Source organism: Oryzias melastigma, linkage group LG19 (genome assembly GCF_002922805.2).
Source record: "Oryzias melastigma strain HK-1 linkage group LG19, ASM292280v2, whole genome shotgun sequence".
NCBI lineage: Eukaryota > Metazoa > Chordata > Actinopteri > Beloniformes > Adrianichthyidae > Oryzias > Oryzias melastigma.
Genome location: NC_050530.1, coordinates 13,327,679 through 13,342,416, shown reverse-complemented (window position 1 = coordinate 13,342,416; position 14,738 = coordinate 13,327,679). Strand labels below are relative to the sequence as shown.

The 14,738-nt window shown below is 39.0% G+C and overlaps 1 protein-coding gene across 1 annotated transcript in view; it reads right to left on the bottom strand.

Moving 5' to 3' along the window:
- prkcea (protein kinase C, epsilon a) overlaps positions 1-14,738 on the bottom strand; it is a 40,215-nt gene extending 25,477 nt beyond the window's left edge. The window contains exon 1 of the mRNA XM_024285010.1: positions 14,394-14,738. Coding sequence (XP_024140778.1) covers positions 14,394-14,738 — 345 coding nt within the window. The remainder of the gene's footprint in view (positions 1-14,393) is intronic.

Here is a 14,738-nt window from a genome sequence, read left to right as displayed (position 1 = left end):
ATCGAGCACTCACACGTACCATATGCAGCAGCACAGAGAAGCACTCAACCAGGCAGACAGGGCACTCAAAGCTTGCATTATATCAATACTGTGGAACTAACCCCCCCTCCCACTCTCTGACCGTCCAGCTCGCAAACGCCGTCCAAGCAGACAGCTCTTTCTGTCTCGCTCGGGAGCGTTTATTCTCAGCGACTGCCTCCCACATCCATCTGTCAAACGACAAATTCCAGCTTTGAGAGAGCTTGACCGCGTTCGCACAACAACACGCCGTGAAGCGGCGCGCAGGAGACCCATGCTGGACAGAGACGGTGTGTGAGAGTCATGCATCTTTAATGTAACATCACAGACGGCTAATAACGTAAGAGGAGCTGCGGGGCGCGCTGGTGGGAGGAGACACATCATTTCGTCGTTTGGCTGCAACATTTAAAAAAAATAATGATAAAAAGGAATGACGAAGCAGAGCTAAAGGGAACTTTTCGGAATCCTCCCCGTTCGGACATCACAGGAATCACAAGAAGAAGAAGAGTGTGTGATTTCCAGATGGACTGGCAGACGGTCTGATGAGCGGCCTTTGAAGATCAGACAGTCACCTCTGTTGGCTGAAAACTGCCAGGATTCAAGCTGGAAAAAAAGGAAGCCCTGTCTGGAACCAGAACCAATCATGTAACTTCCCCCCCGTGTTTCGACTAAAGTCGACGTGGTCGGTTCAAAGCCTCACCGAACAATGACAGCTCCAGAAAATAACAAAGAGGCTCTTGTTGGTTTCTGATGTCATTTTCTTAGAAAGCAGCTACAAGCTAATCATCCCAGTTTCCACTGTGAATCTGCAATGTAATTCTATTTTTTAATAAAAAACAATGAATTTTTGATAAAAAAAAAAGAAAAAATCCTGAACATCTCAAGTCATATTAAAAAAATGTAAATAGAGACTCCAACTGATGACAACTACTGTATATATAACAGCCTATCTCATTAATCGACTCATTTTAGCTTGAGGACTTCATTAGTCATGATGCAATGATAAACAAGCAGCTTTACAGCTTTCAAATGGTTAAGGAGGTGCTGCCTACAGATGATGATTATCTAACCCAGGCATAAACACTGGATATATTATAGAGGGTGATGAGCCCGTCTTCATGAAACCATGACACTAGAACCAGAAATCCCTTCAGTTCACTGATCGTCATCAAGGCGGTGATCCTCCAATGTAAAGACTCACTCTGATGAAAATTGTGTTTTTTGATAACTTTTTGTGGTATTTTTATCATGATAGAAGACATATATGAAGAAAATTACGCTGCATTTCTGAGTATTTCTTTATTCAAATCGCTGTGATTTAGGAACAAACGAAAAATGTAATTTGAAAAAGTTTGCAGGTGTAGCGTAAAAGTAAAAAATGCAATTGCCAATTTGCCGCAATATTTTTAATATTTGTTAAACTTTATTTTAAATTAATAAAAATATTTTGAAGAAAAGTCAAATTTAAGAAGAGACAGATATAACGTTGCCACCAGATTATAAAAAAAACAACAAATCAGCATTAAACTAAATTATATTATTTTGATTTATAGCTCAAAAATCACTTAAAATTAAACAAAGTTAATATAACAAAACAGGTTTACATAAATTTGTGATGAAGCGTTGATATTAGAAAAACTTGCAATGTGCGATATTAGTGATAAATATTGCGACACATGACCATGTAGCAAAACAAATAAAAAATTTCCATTTCACTGCATCACTTTTATTTAAATAAATTCAACAGAACTTAAATTATATTCAAAATGAGGGGAGTATCTAACATAAAAGAGGTCCATCTGAGTGGTCAAATGCGAAAAGAGCTTTATTTAAGCCGTCTTTTTCGATACACAGGCTGATATTGCGATAACAATAAATTTGCGATATATTGATTCACAGAAACTTTATGGAGACCATAATCCACCAGCTACAAATCTGCTATCTTGGACATTTATTTGCGATAAACAGTTCATAAAGTCGCCTTATGAACAGTTAGGAAACTTTATGGGTGGAAGAAACAACAATCCATTCAAAGAAATGCAAAAGAAGTCTTTGATTTCACCTTCAAACTTGTGTCCCCAAATGCTTTTCTAATGTTTCAGTGCCACAGATATATATTAGTTTCGCCTGCTGTCCCTGAGCTGTCTAATCGTCTTTCTTTTTTCGTCCTCCTTTCACTGCAAAGCAGCCCTGCAGCGTGAACACTTGGATGGCTGACCTGCTGTGGCATCGCTGGGGGAGCGCGGGCCACTGTCACTGTGATAACAACACATTTTTAAATCCAGCCTGTCCCACTAATCCAGTAGGTCGCCGAAGGGTGGGGTGCATGATGTCACTGTCCGGCCACTTGCCACGAAAAGGGAATAAAGTCTGTAGGTCAGGAATAAAATGAGGGATGATGTAAACAGAGCCGTGACCTCAAGGATAATCAGAGTTGTGAAAGAGGAGAGTGGGAGGGTGGGGCAGCGGATGATAGTGACGGGCAAAGGTACAAAGATGCCAGAAGGCAGAACTTTAATTCAATCTGGCTGCTTTGGAGCATAAACCGGGATAACATGAATATGTTTGTATGGTGGAATCTCGTTTTTTTTTTTTTTTTTGCTATTTTCTTTCCAAATGATGCAACATAGCAGACAGACGTCAGTATTTTTTATCTCTCAATTTCTTCAAGGTCTAGCACTTTCATTGACACTAGTTCTTTTAGCGTTTTCACAGCCGTGACCCGTCTCTTAAGGATAAAAATATTTTGCAACCCACCCTCCCCACGTCAGGAAGGGCAAGGGTCAAATATGCCTAGCGCCACAGTCAGCAATTAAGGGCTGCTAAAAAAAGGACTCTAACCTCCCTGTCAAAGTTCAGAAACGTCTCGCAGGGCTGCAGTTTGTTCAGCCTTGTAATAAAATGTGCTGGCTGTGAGGGTGCCACTGAAATCTCATGGATTTATGCATCAACTTCACCTATTTTAGCCCAAATGTACCCAGAAATACAAAAAACTGGCTGAAAGACACAAACACTGACAAGATTATGGACGATTTCAAACAGCAACTTTATTAGAGAAAAGCATTGACTGTATATAAACTGGACTAAGTGACTCCTCCCCCCTCGCATTCCAAATAGAAAGTATCTAGTCTCATAGATTTCCGTTGAGAAATAAACAGCCATTCTTGCTCTGCTACATGTTTTTAACATTCTAGCTAATTCTATTTTTTTTCCTTATATTTTTTTTTGGTGGTGCGAATCATTTAAGTTATAAACCGACCAATCAGATGCCTCAATAAAAGTAGGTGAGATTAACGTTCAAAAAGTTTGATTGACAGATTTTCTCGAGATTCTAATTGAAACGAGCTCCCTCCTGATAGGAGAGAGTGGTTGCCATAGCAACGTAGAGGTATGGACCAATGAGAGCTCACTGAGGACATCTGGTTCCAACATGGCGACAGACAGATTCCACAATAATGCCAACTGAATTGACTTCATTTGGTTGGAACTGACAATAAAGCTGCATTCACACCAAATGTATTGAAAATTCATTCATTCAAATTCACTGCTTAACGCCTGCCCTAAAATGTCCTTAATTCCTTACCACATGTGGGAGGAGCTACCGCCAATGTTTTACTGGACTTCATTTTTTTGCTAGATCATGGAAAACATGGATGATGTTGAGCGAGTAGCTTGGGTTTATATGTTTTGGAGAGCTATACAGAGGTGCCGGCAACCACGTCGCCAGGTCTGGGTTCACCAGATCATTCGGAGTCTCTCCTGGAGTGGCGTACTTCACTCCTGCAGCAGAAGTTGCATCTAGATGACAGCCTTTTTTAAATGTTACTTCCGTCTGTCTGTGACCCAGAGGTCGCTAGATTGCTACGTTGTCCACTGGGTGGCTGGCTAGCGTAGCAGGAGCTTCTCCTCCATGACTGACTTGGGACCTGTCCAGTAGGTTTGTGTATTAGCAAGAATGGAGCAATACGATACGTATCACAATAAATATCTCACAATGCGATATATATATATATATATATATATATATATCACAATATATCCCAGGACTGTACCAGAACCATTTTCATTTTTTTAGAGTATGACTTTGAAAAAGCTAAATCATACTAACGAGTACATGTCTCGTATGAAACAAAAACTACGAGGCTGACTGAACCAATGAGACTGAACGTTTAACACAAGCTAGTTCTCGCGAGATTTTGTTGTTCTCACTAATCACTAATAATCAAATATCATCTTGTCCGCATTTTAAATTAATACAAGCATCACCAAATTAAATATCACGATATTTCACAGAATCGATTTTTCCCTACACCCCTACTGTCCAGGGTGTATCACGCTTTCTCCCAACTGTGATCGGAACACTCTCCACCAACCCCACAGCCCCAGCAGGTTAAGAAAATTGATATAAGTTCAGGATGAAAATCCCTAACTGAGTTACTAAAAATGTCACCTGGCCAAAGCTGAATCCCTGATTGGTTGACACCAACCTCGCCCCAGCTGCCGCCATAATTGCACGACTCAAATGCTGCTTGAGTGACGTGTCGCACCCGATACCCAAATTACGCCCCAGAACGTCAGATCATGTCCATACATTGGCTTAACATTGAAACTGCCACCTAAACCGCGTCCTGTGAGAATGGGTGAAGGGTGTATCACACTCACTCAGTCCAGTTCTCTAAGCAATGGAGAAAACCAAGGTAAAATTAACAACACTAAAAGTTTTTTTCATTCAATTTATGTTTTGGTGAAAAAGATTTCTGTGTTTGAGTGTACATATGTGCAAACCCACAATAGTTGAACAGGTGGAGGACGATGTGGTTGATGTCACAGTGGGGCAAGGTTAGGTTAAGGGTCTGTAAGTGTCCACCTTCTCCAAGCTCAACACCACCGACCTCCAGCCTGAAGTATTTACATGTACACAGAAGAGATTTCTGCACCTCATCTTCTCCTTCAAGTTCTCCTCTTTAAGGAGAAATCCCTCAGTTCTTTCTCCTCTTTGGAAAACCCTTTTCTCCTTTCTCTCAATGAGAGGCCACTCGACTGAAACGCAACGACAAGCACACCAAACATCCAATCGCTATCTGATTTCTTGCGATATCTGATTTTTATAAGTGTCATGTAGTCAGGATAATCCAATGTCCTTTATCCAATAACGCCAGTTATCCGATAATCAGACATCAGATTAACACGTGTAGATTTTTCCCTGAAAAGCAGCTACTTCCTGACATGTCTCCACTTCCATCTTGTGTATTTCATGGTCTCAACATCTGCACGTCTAAACAAAATCCAGGATATAGAAGTCACACGAGACCTCAGATTGGTGTCGCGTATCCAAACTCCAAGGCAATCGCTGTTCATTCCTTAGAAGAGATGCAGGCAACAGGCTGTTCTCTGTTTCCAGGGAAACAGCAACAACATTTGCAGCAACTGCAACATATTGTAGCTGCTGCTAAAAATGTCTAATCCACCATAAAAAGGCATGAAATACTTTAAAAGTTACATCAGTAAATATAAGAAATACATCAAACAAAAGTCCAAGACTTTCTGATGATGGCAAATCCATTGTCTATTTGCAAATATCCAATTTTATTGTACACTTCAACAAATTTTACTCAGAAACAAAAGAAAGCTGTCACATAATATGTTTGCGACAATGTTCCAACGCCATGGCAACTGACGAGCTTACCAAAAACCCCTGAACTTTCATGAACAGTTCCAGGTAGACACTACAGACTTCTCTAATATTCAGTAGTTCCATTTCCCTTGACTATTTAACTGCGCAAATTGGATTTAAATTTGCCTAATGAAAACACGACAATTTTAAAAAGACCCGCGCTCGGAGGAGATGGTTTTGAAGTGGATTGAAATCGACATAATTTGCAAAACTGCCATGGAAACACTTTTTTTGAATTAAATGAGTCACGTGACCAACAACCGGATCCCACCCTTAGCGGGTACCACAAGAGGCTCCACAGCATCACACAGCTCATCAAAAGTTCAGTGTGTCATGGGGAATTGTTTGATCCATAGCTTATCTGTGGAATCACTAACCACGATTTCCCAAAATCGCTTTATTCATACCTGCTCCCACGTAGCTTGCCGTTCCATGGCCTGAACAAGATGCCGACGTCTCTTTTGATAGATGATGAGCTCTAGTGTTCTGGCAGAAATCTGGACATGTCTACTGCTCACATCTATATTTTTATTGTGTGATTTAGTTTGTTTATTCCAGCTTAATGGAAACAGTGTAATTGCGATTTCTTTTTCAACATTTATAGAATTTTGATAACATTTATGTATAACGGAAATGCAGCTAATGAAGCATCTATAAACACACATACAGCGGAGAAGAACTGGGCATATTGTCCACACAAATGAACTTTAGATTTGTCCATTGACACAAAATGGCAAAAGTGCTTAAACAAAGTAAAATTTGAAGCTTTCTTCAGACCACCCATTAGTCAACCCACTTTAAATCAAAAACTACATTTCTAAATCAGAAAATTAGAGCTCTAATGATACCAGAATGACTGATTTCTAAACAAACTTAACATACACTCCAAGAAGTCATTCTGACTTCTGCGTGGTCTTTGTTGGAACTGCAACATTCAGTACTTCCTGATTTATGTCAAATTTGGGAAGGTGAGGACTTGGTTTCATCCCTGTATTTTATTGCACCTTTGTTATTTGAATAGTATTTCGATGACATGTTTGGATAGTACAACTCATCGACAATAAACCTGTGTCAACACATTTTTGCGATTGAAATAATTGATTATGACAACAAATCATTGTAGCCATAGTTAAAAAAAACAAAAATTCACCAGTAGCTTGTGTTCATGCACAAAGGAGACATCAATGTGCCGTTTAGTAACTTATAAAAAGAAAACTTTGAAATGCAAAAACTCATTTATAAATGTATTTTAAGATTTGGATCGGTAGGATTTATATGAACATATATTGTAGAACTGACCTTTGGCGTCCCTTTAAGCTAGTATTACACAGAATTGATCAAAACAAATAATTGTAATAATCTAAAATGATTTTTAGGATATATGAAAAATTAGATATATATAAATAATTATTCTGGCTGTACAAAATTTGGCCCAAACACTAAAAACTCAGATAAAAATAGAACAGGCACAGAAGGAGATTTCAGGATATGAGTTGTTGTACAGCAGGAGAGGATTTCACTGTACATTAAACAGATGTTTGACAGGGTTTGACTGATAAATAACAAACTGACAGATGCATAAACATGGTGGTAAAGTAACCGTCATCACTGTTTGCTGGCCTTCTGACTTCTATCAACTCTTCCTTAGTGTGCATCTGTGCTAACATGTCATTCAGCCGTGTGCTCGGTGCCGATTACAAAATGTAAATCAACGTCTTTTCTGCTGAGACATGGACAGAACTGACAATCAAAAAGCGTTTTGTAGTTAAACCTCTGCCTGCTTTTTTTTATGTTTTATTATTGAGACAGACCGGACAGCTGGCTTATCTTCTATCAGTAAATCAGTCTCCTTGCGCTCCCACTTAGAGACCCCTCCCCAGAGGAGATGTGTCGCTGCAGCCTCACCTCCCTGGTCGACGGCAAAACTCCCATCACTACTCCCCCACTTAAGAACAAAACTGAGGAAAATATCCGTCCTACTTTTCAGTACTAAAAGTCACAAATAAAAAGCAAAGTGAGAACCCTCCCGTTCCTTTCTGCACCTGGTACGTTCCAATTAAATTAGTAGCATTTAAGCTGAAATTTCAATTAATCTCAGTGTACATTACACAGATTGACTTTTGATGTTACGTAACAGGATGCATGAGTGGAGAGAAAAAAAGGAGAAAACTGCTCAAGATGACAACTTTTGATGATAGATTTTAAATATATAACTAAAGGCCCACTCTGATGAAATTGTATTTTTGCTGTTTTTAACATGTTCTTGTGGCATTTAACTCATGATGGAGGACATAAATAGAGAAAATTAAGCTAAAAAATGATTTCTGAGTATTTTATAGAACAACTTTAAATTAGAAAATGGAAAAATACTGTTTAAAAACGATCATATATGTAACGTGCTCTGAGATTTCAGCAACAGGGGGAGGAAAAGGGGGCGGGGTTGCTCCACAATAACAGCAACAACTTAAGCAGTGAGGTTTTTTTTTATTTTGGATATGAAAATAGTATAATCATAAATAAAACATCACTAAGATCATTTTTAAAATATATGACAAGATGATCGGAGTCATGTTTTGATATATTGATATATAATTTTTAACTAAAATTAAAACATAAAACATTTAATAAAAAAGAGTTTTAGAATTAAGATGTGCAGTAAAAAACAGAACAAATTAAAAAACCTTGACATAAATGCATTCTTTTGTATGTTCATTTTCACATGTTCACATCTTCTTTCATTCTTCATAATTCGCTTTTCATTATTTTTGATAAAAAGTTTTAAAAAATTGTGTATTTGCAAAACTGTAGACGTAGAGAGAACAAAGTTTAAGCATAAACTTAAAAATATATATTATTACAGACCCATAATTGTTAAAAATGCTAAACAAAAAAATGCATGTCAGCCAGTAAAAAGTGAGTAAAAAGGTTTAATAAATTAAGAATGATTATAAATCTTCTTACCATTGATGTTAAGTTCTTGTACAGTGACAATAATAATCCAATACGGCCAAAACTGAACTTTTCCACCAATTAACGCAAAATTAAAGAAAATAGAGTATTTTTAGGTTCTTCACAGTGCCACAAAACCCATGGTAGAGTGAAAACCAACAGACTTTACAAAGATAACCAAAATAAACGAATGTATTAAAATATAGGATTAGGAGCACATGTTCATTTTTGCTAAAAATGTTATTTTACTTATTTAGTACAATTTGATATAAACTACACAGTTGGTAATCAAAAATACTAATTTAAATTTTAGGGCTTAAAACCTTAATAATGTAAATTATTAGAAAATTAATATAAAAACAATTCAATAAATACCTATTAATGCTCATTTTTTTTAGCATTTTTGGTTTGTTTTAATGATAAAATGTTTAATGCTGTTTAAATAAATTCCGCTTTTAATCAATTTATGCAATTAGTTGTGTAAAAAGTAATTAAAAAAAAAATAAAACAGACTTTTAACACAAATTTTAGAAAATAAATCAGTATTTGATGTAGTTGAATTATGAACTTGCAAATGAAGCCAAAAGACCTTATTAAAATTCATCTGAATGATGTAGCTGGAGGAATGTTCCAGCCTTGATGGAGAAGCATGAGGCTCATCTGGAGGCCGTTTCCACATGACTAAATGTGAGGCACACATGGTTTGCTGTCAGTGGAGAGAAGACATGAACAGAAAGTCTAAAAAAATGTTGGGATATTTGATTATAGTTTGGGATTTATTAGACGAGTGAAAGGTTTTAAGATTTTTCACTTTAAAAGTGACTTGAGTGCCTAAAGTGGAACTAGTTCTGCTGTATTTCCATCTCTCCGTGATGCTGCTGTACCCATCCTTCCCTCTGGTGTGTCTGTGGGGGAGAGGCTGTCACCAAGGGGACAGCCTGCTGCTCGTCACCATGGGGACGAGCTCCGTCAAGCATCTCAATTACCGAGTGGGACAATTAATAAGCATCAAAGCCTGGTTAATATTTCACCAGCAGCGTGGAGCGGGCGCCGGCACTCGGGTCCACGGGAGTTGGAGAGGTGGTGGGAGACAAAAGAGAAGAGGAAGTGCTGCGACAAGAGAACTGCGGCGAGCTGACAAGGCGAGATGTGAGAAGCAGCAGAAGGGCGGAGGAAGTGTTAAAGACGGGAGCCGAGGTACACAAGCAACAGCGTTCATCCAAACAGCAGGACGTCAACCATTTGGTCGGATCCGTGTACTCAGTCTCCACATAACACTGGCCTCCGCGTCCTTTAGATGCGAGGTCACGTCAGACCCATTCATGGCCATTGAGTGGCTCATTGAGCTGCGCCTTCGCCTGCTTTAATGCGTTTCACCTAACTTTCATCACTTCCTCAAGCACCTTTTTTTTTTTTAAACATATATTGAAACCATGTCGTAACCTTACCTGCAGGCATAAAGCAAGGAGAGCTGATAAATGCTGAGGACATCGCTGTGCTCTACATTTAGTGCGGGCCAAGTGGGCCACGGTAAAAGGCTGGAAAACAGTCAGACGCTGAGAAAAAGGAGACTGTGAATATTTAATAAGTCTGCAGAAACCTTTTTTTCTATTTAAAACATCTATACATCAAAAATAAGTCAACTTTTGAGAGCTTATGGTAGGTAAATGAAGCAATTTTAAAGTAGTTTACATGCTGAGTAAGTAGAGGGACAAACAATGATTTGTACACACATCTTAATCTATTCTCTGTGTCGAAGATGCAAATGAATGCTTTGTTTGCTACTATTTGTAAAAAAAAAAAAAAAAAACATGTGGTGAGCCAAATATCTTGGTCTGTCTGGAGTTTGGCTCCCTTCTGTGGAGCTGTAGAGGCTGTCATCGCCTACTGTTCCATCAGATCACGTCTTCATCGTACTAGTAACTCCCGTTAGATTTAATAAATCTAAACAAATCCTGCGTCTTTATTTATTTTGCTTCCCATTTACAAAACAAAATGCCCAATATCTGATCTCCTCATTTCACAAACGCAGATTTTATTTACACTAAGGGTTATTTAGGTAGTATTTTTGTACACAGATTTTTTTTAAAATTACGTTTTTGATGCCCTAATTAGTGCTGCACGATATGACGATAAATACTATGTGGGCAATAGAAAAGTTTATATCGTTTCTATTGTTTTTATTTTTTATTTTTATTGCTGCAAAAATTTATTTTCCTTCTAAGAAACTTGAAACTGTTGTGCACTTTAAAAAAATAAATAAAGTCAGAGAAAAGTAACTAATGACATTGTTTTCCATTTTTTTCAGAGAATAACTGAAAATATATTTTATTCTGGTGTATTGTGATATATACATATATATATATATAGACTGTATAGACTGTGGACGCAAAAATATATTTTTGGCTTGAATGGAACTCCATTGGGGTTCCAAGTGTCTCAAATTGAGTTTGAGACTTCTGTTGTAAAGGTTCTTGGACAAATATTACCAGAACTCACAGAGTAGAACCTAAACATGTTAATCTAATACAGGGGTGTTCAAAACCAGGCCTTGAGGGCCGGCCTCCAGCTGCTGCTGCTGATTACTTTGATCGAGTGTGTTTGTCCAATAAGGAGCTTCGATGGCAGGTTGGTCGGAAAACAAGTAGGACACCGGCCCTCGAGGCCTGGATTTGGACACCTCTGGTCTTGTGGGTTGCATCCACAGGTGTTAAAGACCCACCTTTAGCAAAGACGGGCACAGACACAGCAAAATGTATGATCGCTGATAGAACTCCAGACAAACCAAAGAGAGCCTCGATCCGGGAATCTGACAGCTTCTCCAATGTGATCATGAACTGAAAGTTCCAAACAGAGGAGCACCAGAAAGAAAAGAAAAGAAGGTTTTAAGTGGAGGGAAGGGAAGATGACAGTTAAACGATGAGATCAGGAGGGGGGGTGAGGTGTTTGTAAGACGAGTGAGGAATTTACAGTGAGGGAGGAGAGGAGACGCGGGGAGCACGGGTGGTGGTGAGTAATGTGGCGGAGAGGGGCCAAGTGGGAGAGCGCGCCGCTCCGAGGCAGATGCATCGACGGCTGCCTGATCGATAGCATGTGATCAATCCACGGGGGCCGATCCATAATCCCCGACCTCGCTCCGAACAGCTGAGCTCACGCGCCTGTCGTTTGCATTTGCCTGCATTGTGCGGTTGCATAACATTACATCACTGAAAGTCTTACCTTTCCGCCTCTGTCTGTGAAATTTTACTTTACGTCAACAGTAAAACACAGAGATTATCCGCGGCTAAAATGAGCTTCGGAGTTTAGATTAATTAAAGTCATTTTGTTGCCTCCTTTTTCTAACATTACATCATGATCACATGTTAATCCAGCTGATGGCAGCGTCTATGTCAAAAACCCTCCAGGAGTCATGTCATTTAAAAAAAACACCATCTGACTGAACTGCTGTTGCAATTAAATCAGTTTAACAGTTTTAATGCTTGTTTTTATGAGAGTTTTTGTTATAAGAGATAAAAAAGTTTTGCTTTATATGTATAACAAAAAAATTAGGCTTAAATGTGATTTTTTTTTTCTAATATGATGATAGAAAAAATGCTTTTTTTTTCACTTGAAGCAAACGAGACAAGATCACATGTTAAAACAGGAGACGGAAACTACAGACGCAGAACAAGCGGCCCTTTATCCGGACACAGATCTGCATGTAGCACTCCGGCAACAAGAAGAGCCACTTTTTAAACGAAAAAAAAAAAAAAAAAAAAAAACGAGGACTCCTCCGAAAAGGAGTGATGAGGAATGCAGAGACAACTAAAGGCCACTGAGGAGGGGGGGGTGCCCAGCTCAGATGCAACGCATGTCCCGACAGCTCCTCGTCTGCGACGGAGCGGGCGAAAAACAACCACCTGGAATCCAGTAAACAGCATATTTTTATGGTTTAGATGTAGACCTGCTGCTGTACTTGACCCACAACCTTTTTCAGTCACGGATCGGCAAGGCTGAAGTGGGCATCCAGTTGGGGGTAATGTTTATCTTCTTCCTCTGTAAAACATCAGCTTAAAACGTTATTTATAGATTTAGTGTAGAAACCATCAAAATGGGATTCTGACTTTCTCTTAAATGTTAAAGTGGAAGGTAAAAAATCGGACGCCAACTTCCACATCGTCTGACTTTTAAGGTGTGACGAATAAATACACACAAAATAAAATCACTAAAACTGGTATTTTTTTAAATATAATAATTATAAATGTGTGTAACTTTTTGCAGCATCATTCTTGTAACATTAGACAGCCAGTTGCTTAATATTCTGCATTTTTATGGTATGTGGGAACAACTGTCACAAAAAAATGTGTCTGTTTAATGCAGTTTTCTTACAAAAAAAAAAAAAAAAAAGTTTCCAAAAACATTTGCTTTTTGCTAACTTTGCTAGCTCCGGGATGCTATTTAGCCACTTTAAGAAAGCAGAAGATGTATTAACAATATATTCCAGAATGAGTCGGACATGATGACGAAAATCAAGTAGTTTTCCAAAATAAATCTTCCTTCAGAATCAGATTATATATAAAACAGAAAACGTGTTTTTTCTCTCTTCACTTTTTTACAGGACGACCTCGAGATCAACAGTCTTGGTTTGTGTCAGAATTCCTTCATTACTATATAATGAAGGCTGTTCGAATTTACGACTACGTTCGAAACTATCTAGTGCCCTGGATTTAAAAGAAATTCAGACACCTCGCTCACTACTTTTTCTTTTTTAAGCACCAGATATGACGTCATTAATTTCATGAAGTGAAAATCAAATAAATACGAACATTTTACGGCATCTATTTGTGATTCCACTGTGTTCTGATGATGAAAACGTTGAAAAAAATTATATTTAAACACTTTTTTTTTGCCAAAATTGCTCACATGCAATGCATTGTGGTCTATATTCGCCAATGTAGTAAGTATGGATGCACACTAGTTTTTCGCAAAGAATTCTGGGAAATTTCTAGCATTCAATTTTGGAACGGTAGATTCGGACAGCACAACAAAACGATGAACGTGCTATAGAGTGAGTAGTGAAGGATTTCAGACCGCCTACAATTCTAAAAACCTGAAATTTCCCAGAAGTCTGTGCGAGAATACTCCAGAATATAAACCACAATCCATTGAGCAGTTTATTCATGTGGAAAAAAGTAAAAAGGGGGCGTCATCTGAAACTAAATGTACAAACTTTACAAAATTGGTGGAATTATTCCAAAAAATGATGATGAGAGGAACATAAATAACACAAAACGACAAAAGTGAGGGAATCCCCTGAGGATAACTGTAAATGTGAGTCGATATTTGATCAAATTTGCTTAATGCAAACACTCATTCAAAACAAATAAATAAATAAAAAGCCATTTTTATGTGTGTGTGTGGAGGAGAAAAACATAAATATTTGATTTCTTTATCTGTCTGAGAGGAAATCTGGAGTATTGTAATAGAAGAGCCATGTGGTGAGTATAGAGTTCATCTGCCGAGAACATTTAGTCAAATTTTACCATGCAAATGATGCAGGACTAACTGTGGATTCTCTGCACAGGTTGTGCTGGTGGGGGTTAATCCAGGGCCGGATATAGACAGGAGCAAATGGGGGGCCAAAGGATGTGACAGCCCCCCCAAATGTGGATTCAAATCAAAATTTAAAAGACATATAATGGATTAAAGGAGACAATAGATAATATGGATGCATGACTGCCCCCCATGGGGGTAAATCCCTCCACACACTCACCCAGTCCTCATAGTGCCTGGTTCCGTTCTGCAGCAGGTCCTCCAGCTGGATGGTGCAGTTGGCCACGAAGTCGTCATAGCCGATGGGCGCGTCGTGGAACACCGACAGCTCCAGACTCCTGCCCTCGCGCACCTCCGTGCAGAACTCCTGGTGCCAGGCGGGGCTGTTGGTCTTTGTTCTGGTGGCGGTCTGACCCAGTCGGGTCTGGTCCAGGTTCAGGGCCAGGTACGGGTCCAGGAGGAAGGAGCCGCTCTTCCCCACGGCGTGACGCAGGGCCCACGGGGTGGGCTTCAGGTCCACAGCCTCACACACTCGCACCTTCAACAGGCCACTGAACACAGGCAT